Raw genomic sequence first — 15,987 nt, 5'->3', positions numbered from 1 at the left:
TAATCTGCAAACAACTCTCCATGGGATAAAAGTCCTACTTTCGTCTACGACGGACGGATCAGAGAACTGAGGTATAGCAGGCATAGGAATATTGTCTGAATTTCCCAACTAGGAAATGATAAGGCCAGGCCTTGGGCCCTGCGGTCCTGCCCAGCGTCTGTCTGCCTCATTACCACATAATACCACCTCCCAGAGTAAAGCAGGAAAGGTTCTGAGCTATGCTGTGTCTCCAAAGGATTTGGTTGGACTACTTCATTAAAGAAAACGATGAAGCGTTTTACCATTTGGGAAGTTCAACCATCGCAGATACTTGTATTGCTGATATCAAATCACCACCACCACCCCCCCACCCCCCTGCCGCCCTGAGAGCCAAAGAAGCAGCAATCAGTCTTTGAAATCTATAAGCAAATTCTGACTGGGTTTGCATTCAATTCTCCCAATTCTGGGTAAACACTTCGCAGGCCAGACCTGGATGAGGTGACCAGGCAGGGGACCCGGGTCTGTCTGTTGTGAGACCTCATTCTTGCACGCTACGATCTAAGGCTTAAATACCTTTAGCCAAGAAACGATCACACACACGGGCAAAACACTAACCTACACGGCTATGGCTTTGGTTACAAAAGCTTGGCTTTGCTCGTGTCGGAGCCTGCTCATGAACGGGACACCCCGGGTCCTGGATTCCGTGCAGGACCGGTGTCGGCGGCAGGTGCCCCTTCAGCACCTATAAGCCCAGCCCCAGGGAGCCAGCCGTCTTTGCAGGAAGGGAATTCATGCTTCTTGAACATCTATAACACATAAACTCCTCCACGAGGCACGGAAGATGGTTGTTTGGCTGATTCTCATGTCAATTCTGTCCATTCTACGCAGATGTTTTTTTTTTTTTAGGTGGAAAACAGGACTGTGTTGTACGAGAGTGGAGCGGAGTGAACTCGGCAGCTAGCTTGCAGTTTCTTCCAGATGCGGGTCAGGCTGCTCTGAGGCCACCACCAACATCTTTACCTGTCCTCGCGGGTCCCCGCTGGCTCTTCAAACGGCACCGTAGGCCCCTGCGCTGAAAGAGGGGAGGGTGGCGGGCACACTCCGGATTCACGAAGTCCAGGCTGAGAACTTGCCAGAGGTCCGTCTGTTACGTTGTGACAGAACAAATGCCACCATCCAAATCACTGTCACTGGAGGATCTCAAAATGCTGACGTAACTAGTCAAACGGGCAAAAGCCACAGCATCCATTTCAACGCATCAAATGTTGTTCTCTGAGGTTCCGCCCGGAAGGAATCAACCACTCCTGTTGAAGGGAGGGACATGCCGGATGCTTTCGAGCAGGGGGAGCCGGCCTCTCCAGCAGGTGGACCTCTCTCCCTTCCTCGGGAGCTCAGCACCGCACTCGGGCCAAGAAGAGTCCCAGTGGGAAACGATTTGCATCTTGGCTTCCTCACTAGTCGCTCAGAAGCTGCGAGAACATCCCATGTCTTCCGGATCATCTAGAGAAGGGATTGGCCAACTGTGCCCGGGGGGCCAAATCCACCCCCCACCCCCACTGTTCTGCAGGGATCGCCACATTAGAATGGTCTTTGCCAAGCAGAAAGGTGGGGGTGGGTGCTTGGCACTGGGCCAAAGCCAAGACCCTAGCTGGCCCTCACAGGAAAAGTCGCCAGGCCCTGGTCTAGAATGCATTTGGGCCCATGCCCGTAAACTAAGGTCTTCATTGGTATCATCCTCCTGGGCAAACAGTACAAACCCTTATCCGCATCCCAGGGGGCGACTTCGAGCCAGCTGATTACTGGACTTGAATGCCCAAAAGCCACTTTGCATAAATAACACATTTCTGGGGTTGGCCATGCTGGGGCTTATTTATACTGAGGCCCACCTTCCCCACACGGCAGGAGCTTCTAAACTTCTCCACCCCTCCCCCCGCAGATGAGTTCCAGACTCAGACAAAGAGAGAGACAGGAGCGTTCCCCAGGGAAGGCCGATCGATAATTGAGCACCTCTTCAAACTGCTTTGTTAAAATAATTTTTATATTCTTTAGGCACTGCGTTCCATCTCTGTAAAAGGAGAGGCAGGATCCTGGTGCCAATACGTGAGCACCACCCCCCCTCAGCAAATGTCCAGAGCAACTCAGACACCATCTCTCCCACCCAGGTTCTGGGCATCTCCCTGTCGGCCGCTGACCATCCAGAGCCTTCCTGGAGAGGAAGTCCACGATGTTCCCTTTGACCCTACGACTCCACAGATATCATGTGCCCTCCGCTACCCAGCTGGTGGGAGATCTGCAGTGATGACTGAGTTTGGTCCCCTAAGACCACCCAAGTGCCTTCTGTGGAGCAGGACTGAGGAGGCAGGAACCTCACAGGGACACAAAGTTTCAGAGATTTGCTGACACTGAAAATGTTACCAAGAGATAACAAATGTTTAGGATTCAGATGGCCTTGAACGTAAATGAGATCCAGCAGCACGTTAACAGAATAATGTGCCATGACCAAAGAACAGAGGACGACTAAATATTAAGATCATTTATATAATATATCATTTTCCTAATACATCACAGATCAAAAGGAAACATGCCATTTCCCTAGCTGCTAGAAAGTCTTCTGGCAAATTCAACATCCATTTCTGATTAGAAAAACTAAAAAAAGAAGTAGGAGGAAAAGAAAGGAGTTAAATAAATAAGAAACAGAGGAAACTTCCATGGCACAATTTAAAAAAGGAGAGAGAGAATAAAAGAATTCAGTAAGGAGACTCATTCCAAAATAAATAAGCAAATCTTTAATAGCCTTCCTACATGTCAAAAATTACTTACTGAAAAAAAAATAATAGGAAACAATACCTTGTTCACAATCACAAATGGCTAGGAGAAAAGGTAACCAAAAATCTTCCAGATCCATAGAATAAAACTGTTAATCATCACCAGGAAACCATGTATCTTTGAAAAAGTGGAGAATCACACCATTTTTTCTGGATGGCAAGATACCATTTTTTTTTCAGCCTCCCCTGAATGATTCTGTCAAGTTCACATCATCACAATAAAATTCACAAGGGTCTTTTTTTTTTTTTGAAGGGGAAAGAATAAAGGTTTTGGAAGATGAGCCTTAGGTGCCTCCCTGTTATTAAATGTACGAGAAAATCCAGAAAAAGTTTTGAATGAGAATAAGGAAGGGGACTTGCACAACAGATGCTAAAATCATTTTTTTAAGTCAGTAATTAAAGCCATTTGGTAGTAAAAACCAAAATAGACTGATCAACAGACCAGAACAGCAAGTCTGCCAAAAAAAATCACTAAGAAAAAGAAGACGCTAAAACAATGGCAGAATTTTAGAATGAACTGAAAGACGAGAAACTTGCCAGCTAGATCTCAATCAGGAAACACCTCCTCTGAGCTTTTCGCAGATTTCACACGCTTTCCATCTGTTACTTCTTCCCAGACACGCCAGCAATATCCGGCCAGACCTGCCCGGTGGCCTTGGCGACCCCGACTTCTGCTGCCTCCCCCCAGACCCCTCCTGCACATCTCTGTTCCCCTCTCATTCCACAAGATCAAAAAAACAGGTTCAAAGTCAACAGTAAGAGACAGCCAACCATTTCACTACGCTGATTTTTTTTTTTTTTCAGAGAGAGAGAGAATGAGCACAGGATAAGAGCAGAGGGAGAGAGAGGGAAAGAGAATCCCAAGCAGTCTCCACGCTCAGTAACAGAGCCCAACACGGGGCTCGATCCCACAACCCTAGGACCGGGACCTGAGCCGACATCAAGAGTCAGACGCTCAACCAACTGAGCCACCCAGGCGCCCCTCACTACACTGATTTTGGAAGTGCGAACTCGGTTTAGTGTTTTGCTCTCAGAATCACACGACTAAGACTGTGCCCTGTGCCCGGCATCAAGACCCAGCAGATGCTCCTTCATCTGCGAGAAAATGTCCTACTTCTTTAACGTGGCATAAAAGACACCCCACGACCTGGCCCCTGCCTCCCTTTCCACCCCCTTCAGTGGCTGATTCTCCCCAGACTAGCTTTATCTCCCCTGCTTCGCCCCCCACCCACCGCCTTGAGTCAGGCTATGGGCTCCCCCCAGTAAGGGGTCCTCTGAGTGAATGTCACCTCTGCTCAGTGCCACTGACCCTGGCCCCACCTCCAATGTTCTGTCACACCTAATAACGCTGCCCTGATCTCCACAGTCTCTGAAAACAGCCTTTTTAGTACTTCTTATATAATATTCTGTTATGTTATATTACGTAATATCGTTATACTACATTATGTTATGTATTGCATTATATCGCACATTGTATCATATCATACTATATGAATATGTCTATGTGCCCCTCAGCTCCTTTAACAGCACAGACTTAACTTCTCTCTGCCTCCAGCTCCTCATCTGCAAAGTGATAAGAAAGCCACACCTCCACCAAAATGGTCAATGACAGGCACCTGCATGGCCACACCAGAAGAGAATCAGTAAACACGAGCTATTCTTTTTTTAAAATTTTTTTTTCCAACGTTTATTTATTTTTGGGACAGAGAGAGACAGAGCATGAATGGGGGAGGGGCAGAGAGAGAGGGAGACACAGAATCAGAAGCAGGCTCCAGGCTCTGAGCCATCAGCCCAGAGCCCGACGCGGGGCTCGAACTCCCGGACCGCGAGATCGTGACCTGGCTGAAGTCGGACGCTTAACCGACTGCGCCACCCAGGCACCCCAATACGAGCTATTCTTAAGACCACGTTATCTGCTCTTCTTCTTCTCACCCCTTTCAACAGCGCCCCCTAGCCAGTCGAAGTGTCACCCAAACCTCTAGTTGGTCCTGGTGATTATTTTCTTTTTTTCTACTTTTCTGCATATTGTAATGAACGCATATTCCTCCTAAGATGGAAACATATTTTGGTTACAGAAATTCTCCTAGATGAGGACATGTTTGACGGATCCCCTTTGGGAAAAAAAGGCAAAGGGTGGAATATCTCCAGGACGGTGCCCGTGAGCATCACAGCTGCGTGTCAAGATGACCCAGAGTCATCTACTGACTGTAAGTTCACTTCATGCTCTGATGAGCTGCACAGGGCCCGTGATCGATAATTTTAATGCAGAATAATCACAGAGGTTTACAGCCATTACCTCTCCCCGTTGAATGCCATCTAGAGAGCACTCGAATACTGCTTTAAAATTCCCAAGTGCTCCTTTACATTACAGTTCATAAGGTCGCCGTTGTGTATGGTTAAGCTTTCACATGAATGCTTGGATGTGATGCGAGACAGGGGTCACCGCCTGGCGGCCACTGGCCCACAAAGCCCAGAACAACTCCCATGGCTGTCAGAAACAGTGTTCCGAAGATTCCGCCCAAGGGTGGCGGGAGGGTGGCTCCAGTTACTCACAAGTTCCCAGACAGGCATCAACAAAGAAAAGGTCTCTGGTTTAACCCGGGACTATCCTCTTTTCTTTTTTCTTTTTTAATTTTTTACATTTGTTTATTTAATTTGAGAGAGAGAGAGAGAGCGAGTAAGGGGAAGGGGCAGAGAGAGAGAGAGAGAGAGAGAGAGAATTCCAAGAAGGCTCCATGCTGACAGAGGTGGGGCTCAAACTCACGAACCATGAGATCATGACCCGAGCCTAGGTCAAGAGTCGGACGCTCAACCAACTGAGCCATCCAGGCACCCCTCACCAAGGACTATTCTAGGAGACCCCCCCAAGGGGAGGGATGCCCCTAAGTTGTCACACCTAAGCGCTGAATAGGGCAACAGTAGGGTACCGTGCCATGGTTGGGTGTCTTGGGGAAGAGAATTGCATTCAAGACCTGAATGGACACAGGTAAGCTGGACGGCCGTGTGGCCAGACCCATGGCCAGGCATTCACTTCCTCAACCTGAAAATGACACGCTGGGCTCCAGTCCCTCCAGGCTCCAGATTCTATCAGTTCATCATTATAATGCAGATAATGGATTAGAAATGTGGCAAGGTCCTCCCTTCACAGCACACAGACCCAGGACAGATCTAAGTCATATTCTACTCTGTGCCTCTCTGAGATTTACCAAATTAGTGCAACTCAGATGTCACGGCTTTGGGAGCTATCAGCCCCTTTGGTTAATTTCTGGGGAAACTGCATGGTGGCCAGTTTTCACACAGCCTGTCCCGTGATCGGTGTAAAGGTTGTAAGGGTGTGTCCTCCCTCCCTGGCTTTCATGTGGACACATAATCACCCAGCAGCTGCCACTCTCTCTGCAGCTCAGACTGGGACCTCAGGCAGCATGACCCTGTGTAGCTTCTTGACTCCCGAGTCCTTCCCTGCCTGGCCACCCGTTGGGGTGGTGACGGAGAGGGTTGCACATTCTCTCCTTAGGTCCACGTGGACACAACAACCATATGATCTCCATGGCCCCCCCAGGCACAGAACAGACATTATACATCTATGTGCTACAGCCCCCGCTGGTCTGTGATCCACCAATGACACGTCTCAGGAAATGTAAAGACCTGAGAGTCAAGCTCCCAAGGCGTAACTGAATAATGAACTAAACACAGGAAGAGCCCTGTTCTCATTCATCCAACCCACAAAGGTCCAGGTGCTGAGCCTGACCCGTCTCCATCCTCTAGAGCTTACGGTCCAGAAGGACAGAGGGTTGTCACTGTGTGGGGGGTGCGGGGAGTCTCTACACCAAGTGGGGAGGGCATCGGGGACCACTCGGGCAGAGGATGATGCTCAGCTCCTTAAAAGGCGAGCAGGATCAGGGCAAGAGACAGGCAAGATGGAGCAAGTAATCCCGACAGAAGGAACAGCACTTGCAAAGCGTCAGATGTCATAGGTCACCACCCTGTTTCAGGACAGACACCCAGGTGCTCCCCAGGGACAGACCGTGAGATGTCTGACTGTTGCTCAAAAGCCAGGTCATGCACAGCCTTGGAAAAAGCTGAAGAACCTGAAATTTACCTCGAAAGCCACGGGGAAATACCGACATCCTCTCAGAATTTTAAGTAGAGCAGTGACATTTTAGAAACATTACTGCGGCCACAGTGTAGAGGTGGGACCGAGGGAGGACTTCTTTGTACGCGGGTAGACCAGATGGCCACTCACTGCTCAGCCTGCTAGATGGGTAACAAGTCCAGAGGCATGTGGCCCCACCCACCCCTGTGCAAAAGGAGGCCACGGACCCTCGTCCACAATCCTTGTGTCTCTTGGGAGCCCAGGGCTCTATGCAACAGCTGTCTTTTTCTTATTTTTTCTCTACATTATAGAAGCTTTATGCGATTACTGTAACAAGTGAAATACATACCTGTATTTTTTTTTTATTTTTTACATGTTTATTTATTTTTGAGAGAGAGAGAGAGAGAGAGAGAGAGAGAGTATGGGAGCTGGGGAGGGGCAGAGAGAGAGAGGGAGACACAGAATCCGAAGCGGGCTCCAGGCTCCGAGCTGTCAGCACAGAGCCTGACGTGGAGCTCGAGCTCAGGAACCGCGAGATCATGACCCTAGCAGACAAAGTCGGATGCTTTACCAACTGAGCCACCCAGGCACCCCCCCATACACTTGCTTTTTAAATTAATTGTACTAATTCTTTTAATTTCTTGGTTTTTACTGCAAGAAAATGAGATTACACCATAAGAACTAGTCTGCAATTTGCTTTCTACGTTTAACAAAACATCATTCTTTCAAGTCCATAAAAAGAGAGCTATCTTTTTTAAAACCTGCGCGATACTCTGTCATCTGTAACAAGCTTTCTTCGGCCATCCCCGCGGTCAAGAGGCATCAAACGATGATCCAACAAGCATCCTTGTATATATGTCCTTAGGATAGAGTCCCAGATGCGAGAGAGCTGCCTCAAAGATTTGTGTGTGTTTTCTTTTAATAATTCTTTTCATATCACTTTCCAGAGACTGAGAGGCAATTCACATTGCCAGCAGCGATGCCCATTTCTCAGCATCACCCCCAACACAAGAGGCTTTCTGAAATTTCTGTAGATCTGATGGGTCCTAAGCCAGCATCTCGTTGGCTTTTCTGGCCTTTCCCATCAACAAGACGGAGGCCCTTCTCGTGTGATTTCCCGCCACATGAAGTTTCCTTCTCTGAATTGACGTTCCTCTGTCAATTTCCTATTGGATCATCTTTCTGCCATCCACCTGCAGACGCTCTTTCTACATCGGGAATTAAAAAGTCTTCGTTCATCTCATGCCACAGTTTCCTCCAAGCTACCACTTATCATGTGACTTCACCTGAGCTTTCCTTTACCTTCAACACGTGCTGTAGGAAACCAACGGTGTTTATCTTGCCTTTCGTCGTTTCTGGGTTTCTGACTCCGACGAGGTGTTTCTCTTCCACCCCAACGTTTAACAATGATACACTATTGCTAAATTTTCTGTCTGTCTGTGCTGGGATCACATACCCAAAATGACTACCTACCTTGGGGCACCCGGGTGGCTCAGTTGGTTAAGTGTCTGACTTTTGATTTCAGCTCAGATCGTGACCTCACAGATTCGCGAGTTCGAGCCCCACATAGGGATCCACAATGATAGTGTGGCGCCTGCTTGGGATTCTCTCTCTCCCTTTCTCTCTCTCTCTCTCTCCTCCTCTCTCTCTTTCTCTCTCAGAATAAATAAACTTTAAAAAAAATGACTACCTGCCTTAAAACAACAACATACAACTAAGTAGCTCGCACTGAAACTACCACTGAAACCCGGCGAAACCCTCTTTTTTTTTAAATTTTTTTTCAACGTTTTTTTATTTATTTTTGGGACAGAGAGGGACAGAGCATGAATGGGGGAGGGGCAGAGAGAGAGGGAGACACAGAATCGGAAACAGGCTCCAGGCTCCGAGCCATCAGCCCAGAGCCTGACGCGGGGCTCGAACTCACGGACCGCGAGATCGTGACCTGGCTGAAGTCGGACGCTTAACCGACTGCGCCACCCAGGCGCCCCGAAACCCTCTTAAGAAAGATGAAGGGAAATGAAGATCACGATTTTCTGAAAGTATTAGGGAGAACTGCCAAAGGCAACGAAAACATTTTAGAGTCACCGTCGCATTCTCTCTTCACCTCATGAGACATGAGCCCCAAAAGAAAGTCACTCTCCTGACTCTGCTCTTACGATTTGTATGTAAACTGAAAATTGTTAAAGCAGCCACTAACTACAGGCTGAGTCCTTTAAACCCTAGAATCCAAGCCACCGAATCCCTAGAAAATAAAGACATTGGAGAGGAGCTGAACCCCACTGCATCGGTATCACGTCCACATCGTGGCACCCGGAAAGATGGCTACGTGGATGCCAGACGTGCAGAGTCTGGGTGTGCTGGAGGGCATTACAGGTACCTGTCTGGTGTCACAGAAACTTGCAGCACAGCTCACAGGGACTCACTCGCTGTGTTGTCAATATAGTCCCTCGAAGGCCGCACCCCCTCCAGTCCCCTATGCCCTAAGCTCTCACCTAACTTCCTCGCGGGTGGACTTCTAGGATCTTGCCCCCCCCCCCGGTGCCTCCACCCCTGCCTGGTACACCGTGAACACCCGGGAAAGTCACGACCGAGCACGTGCTCAGACTGAACGCGAATGAGCCTGTACCCGAACATGGCGACGAGCAGGTTGACCAGCAGGATGTTGGTAGAGAGCATGTAGATACACACGAGGGGGATGGTGATCCACTCGGGGAACCGAGGCAGATTGTGCTCGTCCAGCTCCACACACAGCGGCTTCGACTCATTCCCAGTGAAGGTGCAGTGGGCAAAGTCGTACGTGGTACCTGCGGATGTAGAAACCAAAAGGCAACGTGAGGACCCTCTGGAGGAGGCAGTGCTACGGCACCTGGGGTGAGGGGGTGGGGGGACACAAGACAACCTGATGAAGATGGCTTGGGGGGGGATAGCGATGATAAAAAGCATTTGGGTTTCGAAGACACTGAGACCTGATCAACAAAACTAGCTGATGGATTGGAGGTGAGGGATGAGATCACAGGAGGGGTCAAGGATAGGATTTGCACAACTGAGTGACAGAGCCCAGATGGGGGACCTTGAAAAAAGTCCCAGTCCTCACAAAGGACTAAAACTACTGGGGTGCTGTGGGACTAAAGCCACGAGGATGAAACGTACTCCCTGATGAATAATGGTGAGCACGGTGTGCAGAAGGGAAGTTAACAACAGCAAGGTGCCTTTCCATCACGCACAGGAAAAGAGCTAAAGCCTTGGAAAAGGCTGTAGCAGAAGAGGCCAGGGCTGCCCGAGGCCACAGGGCTAATTGAGAGAACACCAGGGAGCTGAGAAATGTGACCAACAGGGCAGGGGAACATCGGGATCGCTGTGTCATGGCAGGACCAAACACGACAAGCCCAGGCTATCGTCGGCATCACAAAGATGCTTTCGACAGCTCGTTCAACACACACGCTGGCCTGCACATGCCCCACTCCTTCCTTACGTAAGCTGGGTGTGGGCACATCCGTGCCATCCGTGCTGCCACTAACCTGCCTCCAAAAGAGAGCGGACAGTGGGCTACCGCCGGATGTTTAAATTCCAATTGCCAGTGCAAAAATTTCAGTATTGCTCCTTTTGAAATAAATGGGCTCCCAGTTACACAAGAGAGGACAACTCACAACACCTGTTCCTAAACTAGCGAGGCTTGTTGCTGTCAACTGCCACGTCGCTGTCGAAAACACAAGAAACGCTATTTTTTGAGAAGTCGAAACGTCGCAGACTACGCTGCCGAACACGTCTGCAAGGCGGGCGTAAAGTCCTGCTCCAAGAAAAGGTCATGAGGGTCAGTGTTCACTCCCCGGTGTTGACTCAGCGCCAGCTGTGGATCAGAGCAGGGAGCCCCGGAGGCCGGTTCCGGAAGCAACCCCCCTACCCCCGGCTGTCCCCACCCGGGCCGGGTCAGGCTCACCGTCCACGTCGCTGGGCACTTGGCCGAACATGGCCAGGTAGGGCTCGTAGATGACCGAGCGGAATATCCATCTCCAACGATGCTCGTTTTGCCGGAGGATCCCTTGCCTGGCCACGCCAAAGGCCACCATCCACACCGCGAACAGGAACAGGAAGAAGAACACGTCAATCAGCTGTCAAGGGAGGACACGAGAACAGAGTCAGGACCGTGCCCCGCGGGTGGCTCGTCTGCTCAGCTGACCACAGGGAAGGGTCGAAGTTCCAGTCACCCTGTGTTCCCCCTAATTTGCCACCTTTGGGTCTTGGGACAACTCTTTTCCGGAATGAAAACCAACGGATGTATGTTGGCTTTACGTCTCCCAACCAGCTCAGCCACAGAAACCTTCTGGATGAGAGAGCCCAGCTCGAGAGCGAAAGAGGGGCCGAATTCTGGAGCACCTGTACCTCGACTCCTCATCAGGCTCCCTTTCTTTAAATCCCTACATCGCGTCCTCGGTATTCTTTTTTTTTTTTTTTTTTTTTTAAGAAAAATTAAAAGCCGTCTTTATTAGACAAGAACGCACGGTTTAATTTCTTGTTTGACTTTTTGCACACACAGCATGACTTCATGGTGACATGGTGCCTCAGATATGCTTTGAATTAAAACCGCAAATTCAAAGGACCTCAGCGTTGGAAAGCAACCTCCAGATGAGCTAATCCAAACGCCCATCTGACTTACAGACAGAAGCACGGGAGGTTTGGGTCATCTGGAAGACAAGCTTAGGAAACCCACATCGTCAGTGGATAATCCTCTTTCTGTTGGACGTCCCTGTGAAAGGGGGCTGGTAGGGCTCGTCCTACATCTATACTGCGTGGCTACAGAATCGAAGCTCTGATCATCGCTGTGCTTCTAGCCCCCTGCACGCTTCCAGACGAACATTAACCTCCGCGGTCCGCATCTATAAGACGGGTATAAACGTTGCACTCCTGCCTCTTCTCTGAGTTGTCCAGACTCAAATGAAAACAGCTGGTAAAGAGTGACATCTGGACAGATCGCTTCACTGGCAACACATTTAATTAGCCACTTGCTCCTACCAGCCACCTGTTAAGTTTTAAACCGGGGGAGGGCCCTGATGAAAGCACGTCAGAGACAGCAAACCTTGCCAATTGTGACCTGCCGGGGGACCAAGCCCCTCTACAGACAATTGGAGCGGTCTGGCAAGCAGAATGCGAACCACAAACCCCCTCCACTCTTACCATCCTCTGCAACATGATGATCTTGGGTCCTAAATTTCTGCTTACGGTGAAAATGTGGATCAACCTTAGAGTGAATATGATATAATCCAGGCAAAAGATCACCCGTCCGGAATACAAAGAGGTTTTATTCGAAGAGTGGAGCCTACGGAAGGAAGAGAAGCAGGGCCCGTGAGACTTTGACAAAAGAGTTCAAACTTTCGTTTTTAAGACTAACCGAACACGAAGAAACAGGGTCAGGGTGCCGAGAGTGAGTGGAAGCAGACCAAGGACAACGCGTGTCAGTCACTGAGGACCAAAGGCCCTGGTCTTCTGCCCTCGTGGCCCCCGGTGGAGCAACGACAGGGCACACAACAAGGCTTGCAGAGGTTTTTGCCACGTCCTCCTCAAACTCTACCCACTGCAAGAACGCCGTCTCATTGTCGCTAACTTCCCGGCTCCCTCGGCCACCATGACGATCCCGGTCCCCAGCCCAGACCAGCCACTTGGGACTAGGTTCTGCCAGGTTTCCCCTAACGAGACCTCACCTCATTTGCACCAGATCATTTGACTCGCTGGCCACCTGCGAATGTGTTAATCGGGAGCCGTGTGTTTTCACCCCCTGGAATTCTCCAGAAGTCACGTCCAACCCACCGTGATTCAAACGCTGAGCCCCAGCAGAAGGGAAAGGTATCGGAGGGGGAAACGGAGCTCTCACTCGCTTCAGACTGCGGAGTGAGCAACGGGTAGGCGTTCGTCCAAAGAGTCAGGCTTCTCTGCAAGGGACGCCATGTGCGCAGCTCGAATACGACCACGAGCTTCGCCTTGAGGCTACTCGGGGGAGGCAGGCCCGCGGGGGTGCGGGCACGGGCGATGTGCGCCACGGTCTGGGTGTACCTCGACTCCCCTTTCAATTTTTTTTTTTTCAACGTTTTTTATTTATTTTTGGGACAGAGAGAGACAGAGCATGAACGGGGAGGGGCAGAGAGAGAGGGAGACACAGAATCGGAAACAGGCTCCAGGCTCTGAGCCATCAGCCCAGAGCCCGATGCGGGGCTCGAACTCACGGACCGCGAGATCGTGACCTGGCTGAAGTCGGACGCTCAACCGACTGCGCCACCCAGGCGCCCCTCCTCGACTCCCCTTTCATGTGGCGTACACATTGCTTTCTGCCTTCAGCGGTGATTCTACACGGGTTTTTCTAATCATCCGCTCTGACTCTGGGAGGGCGGGCTCCATAGCCAGCACTCACGAGGCAGTTAGGTACATTTTAGAAGATTACGTGGGGAGCGCCTGGGTGGCGCAGTCGGTTGAGCGTCCGACCTCAGCCGGGTCACGATCTCGCAGTCCGCGAGTTCGAGCCCCGCGTCGGGCTCTGGGCTGATGGCTCGGAGCCTGGAGCCTGCTTCCGATTCTGTGTCTCCCTCTCTCTCTGCCCCTCCCCCGTTCATGCTCTGTCTCTCTCTGTCCCAAAAATAAATAAACGTTGAAAAAAAAAATTTTTTTTTAAAAAAGAATACAGGGCGCCTGGGTGGCGCAGTCAGTTAAGTGTCTGACCTCAGCCAGGTCACGATCTCGCGGTCCATGAGTTCGAGCCCTGCGTCGGGCTCTGGGCTGACGGCTCAGAGCCTGGAGCCTGTTTCCGATTCTGTGTCTCCCTCTCTCTCTGCCCCTCCCCCGTTCACGCTCTGTCTCTCTCTGTCCCAAAAATAAATAAAAAACGTTGAAAAAAAAAAAAGAAGATTACGTGGTCCAAAAGGAACATGTTACGCAACATTTCACGTGCTCATCATCCTCTGCTTCCTCCGTCTCTAATCATCCCCCTCCCCAAAATTCTGCGAGCACAGAGAGGAAAAACTGTGAAGAACTTTTCGATTACAGGTCACCAGGAGGGAGAAGAGAGGAGACGTAACTCCATGCCGACCACGCTGGGTCTCTAAGAGGCTCAGACGGTGGCGTTTGCAGTAATCTCGAGATGGGGGGGGGAGGGGAGACAGGTTGATCTTGGGCTTGAAGTAGAAGAGATCTTTTCTTCACCTCTTCACTCAAGAAAATCCAGAAAACGCCTGAAACTAGGAAAGGTGGTGAGGCCAACTTACCGAAACACAATTCCTGCTATGAAGTAAAAAAGCCCGAGTGTATCCATGACATTCCACAGGTCAGTGAAATAATTCACCCCATTCATGTACCACTGCAGCACAGAAAGGGACAGAGAGAGAGAGAGAGAGAGAGAGAGCATCAGCAGCTGGGAAACATCAACTGCTTCCAGATTTTTTTTTAACGTTCACACATTTTTCCCCACATCCTTTTTGAGCCACATGTCCCATGTGCCCTGCCACATGCCCCGTGATATTCTGGGGGGATTGGAAAGTAGGTTGCACACTTGCTGTTCCGTTACTCATGTGCTGCTGACAAAGTCAGAAAAAGGACTCATGCACCATCGCCGTTCTTTAAAGATGAACCGGAAGACAGTGAGCACAACCTGCGTGGACAAATGTGGAACACCCAAGCTGCCCAGTACAGTGGTATAAGTTGTGCATTGCACAACTGACGACTGTCGTCGTCATAGATTTGCGTATTTGTTGTAAATACTTTTTGGCACATGGCAATAAAACATCTTGATAAAAGGAGTTTCTCTTTTTCTTTTATTATTTTAACGTTTATTATTGAGAGATGGAGAGAGACAGAGCACGAGCATGGGAGGGGCAGAAAGAGGGGGAGACACAGAATCCGAAGCAGGCTCCAGGTTCTGAATTGTCAGCACAGAGTCTGACGCGGGGCTCGAAATCACGAACCGTGAGATCATGACCTGAGCCGACGTCAGATGCCTAACCGACCGAGCCACCCAGGCGCCCCAGGAATTTCCTTTTTTACTTTGCACACAGGTGTTCTATGCGGCACCTATGAGGACAGGTGCAGTCGCAGAAATGACTGACAGGAACAGTGTGCCTCAGGGACCCTTTCATCATGACTTGTGGGTATTGGGTATGATTTCTCAGAAGAAAACTTGTCAGGAGATAAAGAGGGAAAAGACGATCCAGTAGAAGGACAGCCCCTTGGTGATCTGTCTGCTGGGTCTGGGGGACCCAGGGTAGTCACCTGACCCTCCCGTCCGTCCCTCTATTTCAAACCTGTTTACCGAGAGCCCACAGGATTCCATATATCCGTGCCGGGCTCCTGGCACACAGGATGTCCGATTAGGTGCGATGCTGATTCTCAAGGAATCCACTGGCCCCGGGGAAAGGCAGTCACTGGACATGTTTAAAATGAAACGCGGTAAGGGCTGGAGGGCTGGTGACACCAAGCCCAAGTGAGCTCAGATAAGGAAACCACCAGACTTACTTGAGCGACGCAGGAAAACATCGGCAAGGACGTGTCCTCAAAGGTACGTGGCACTTTTCAATTTCACTACGAAATCAAGCACCAGGGAAATAAAATCTCCCAGCCCCGGTTCGACCACGTTCCTCTGTGGGATGGCTAAACGCGGGGGCCCAGAAACCGCATCAGCATCCCTCACCGTCCATGCGGGCGGCCCCAGTCTCACCGATGACCCGCCAAGAACCGTCTGTAAGATGAGAGCGGTGGGGACAGGCCCCAGCCACCTGCTCCCCCTTTAAAACCCTGATCCGGGAGGCAGATAGGAACACAGCAACCAGGTGGATCCAGTCCAGCTCGGCCTCTCAGAATCCTGGCCTGAGCCGGGGGAGAAACCCTGAACAGATCGAGCCCGGGGCTTGGAGGCACTGTTGTAGTAAGAAAGCGGGGTTTTTTGTTTTTTTTTTTTTTTTTTTAACGAACAGAGGCCTCTTTTCTGAGTGGAATGACAGACAGGGGCTATACTCATCAAATACCAGAACCATATTCCAGCGTATCTTTCAGGATTTGGGGATTCCATGGGCCTTAACACTGAAGGGGTGATGGAACTCATCTCGTGTTGCATAA

The 15,987-nt window shown here is 50.2% G+C and overlaps 1 protein-coding gene across 1 annotated transcript in view; it reads right to left on the bottom strand.

The window, feature by feature from the left end:
• TRPM8 (transient receptor potential cation channel subfamily M member 8) overlaps nucleotides 1-15,987 on the bottom strand; it is a 96,558-nt gene that overhangs the window by 18,925 nt on the left and 61,646 nt on the right. Inside the window, exons 18-21 of the mRNA XM_086719993.1 lie at nucleotides 14,145-14,236; nucleotides 12,070-12,211; nucleotides 10,835-11,006; nucleotides 9,524-9,701 (exon numbers count right to left, since the gene is read on the bottom strand). Of these exons, the coding sequence (XP_086576119.1) occupies nucleotides 9,524-9,701; nucleotides 10,835-11,006; nucleotides 12,070-12,211; nucleotides 14,145-14,236 (584 nt within the window). The remainder of the gene's footprint in view (nucleotides 1-9,523; nucleotides 9,702-10,834; nucleotides 11,007-12,069; nucleotides 12,212-14,144; nucleotides 14,237-15,987) is intronic.

The sequence above is a fragment of the Puma concolor genome, chromosome C1, assembly GCF_028749965.1.
Source record: "Puma concolor isolate L17-30 chromosome C1, mPumCon1.1.hap2, whole genome shotgun sequence".
NCBI lineage: Eukaryota > Metazoa > Chordata > Mammalia > Carnivora > Felidae > Puma > Puma concolor.
The sequence above is the reverse complement of the archived record's forward strand: the minus strand, read 5'-3'. Positions and strand labels throughout refer to the sequence as shown.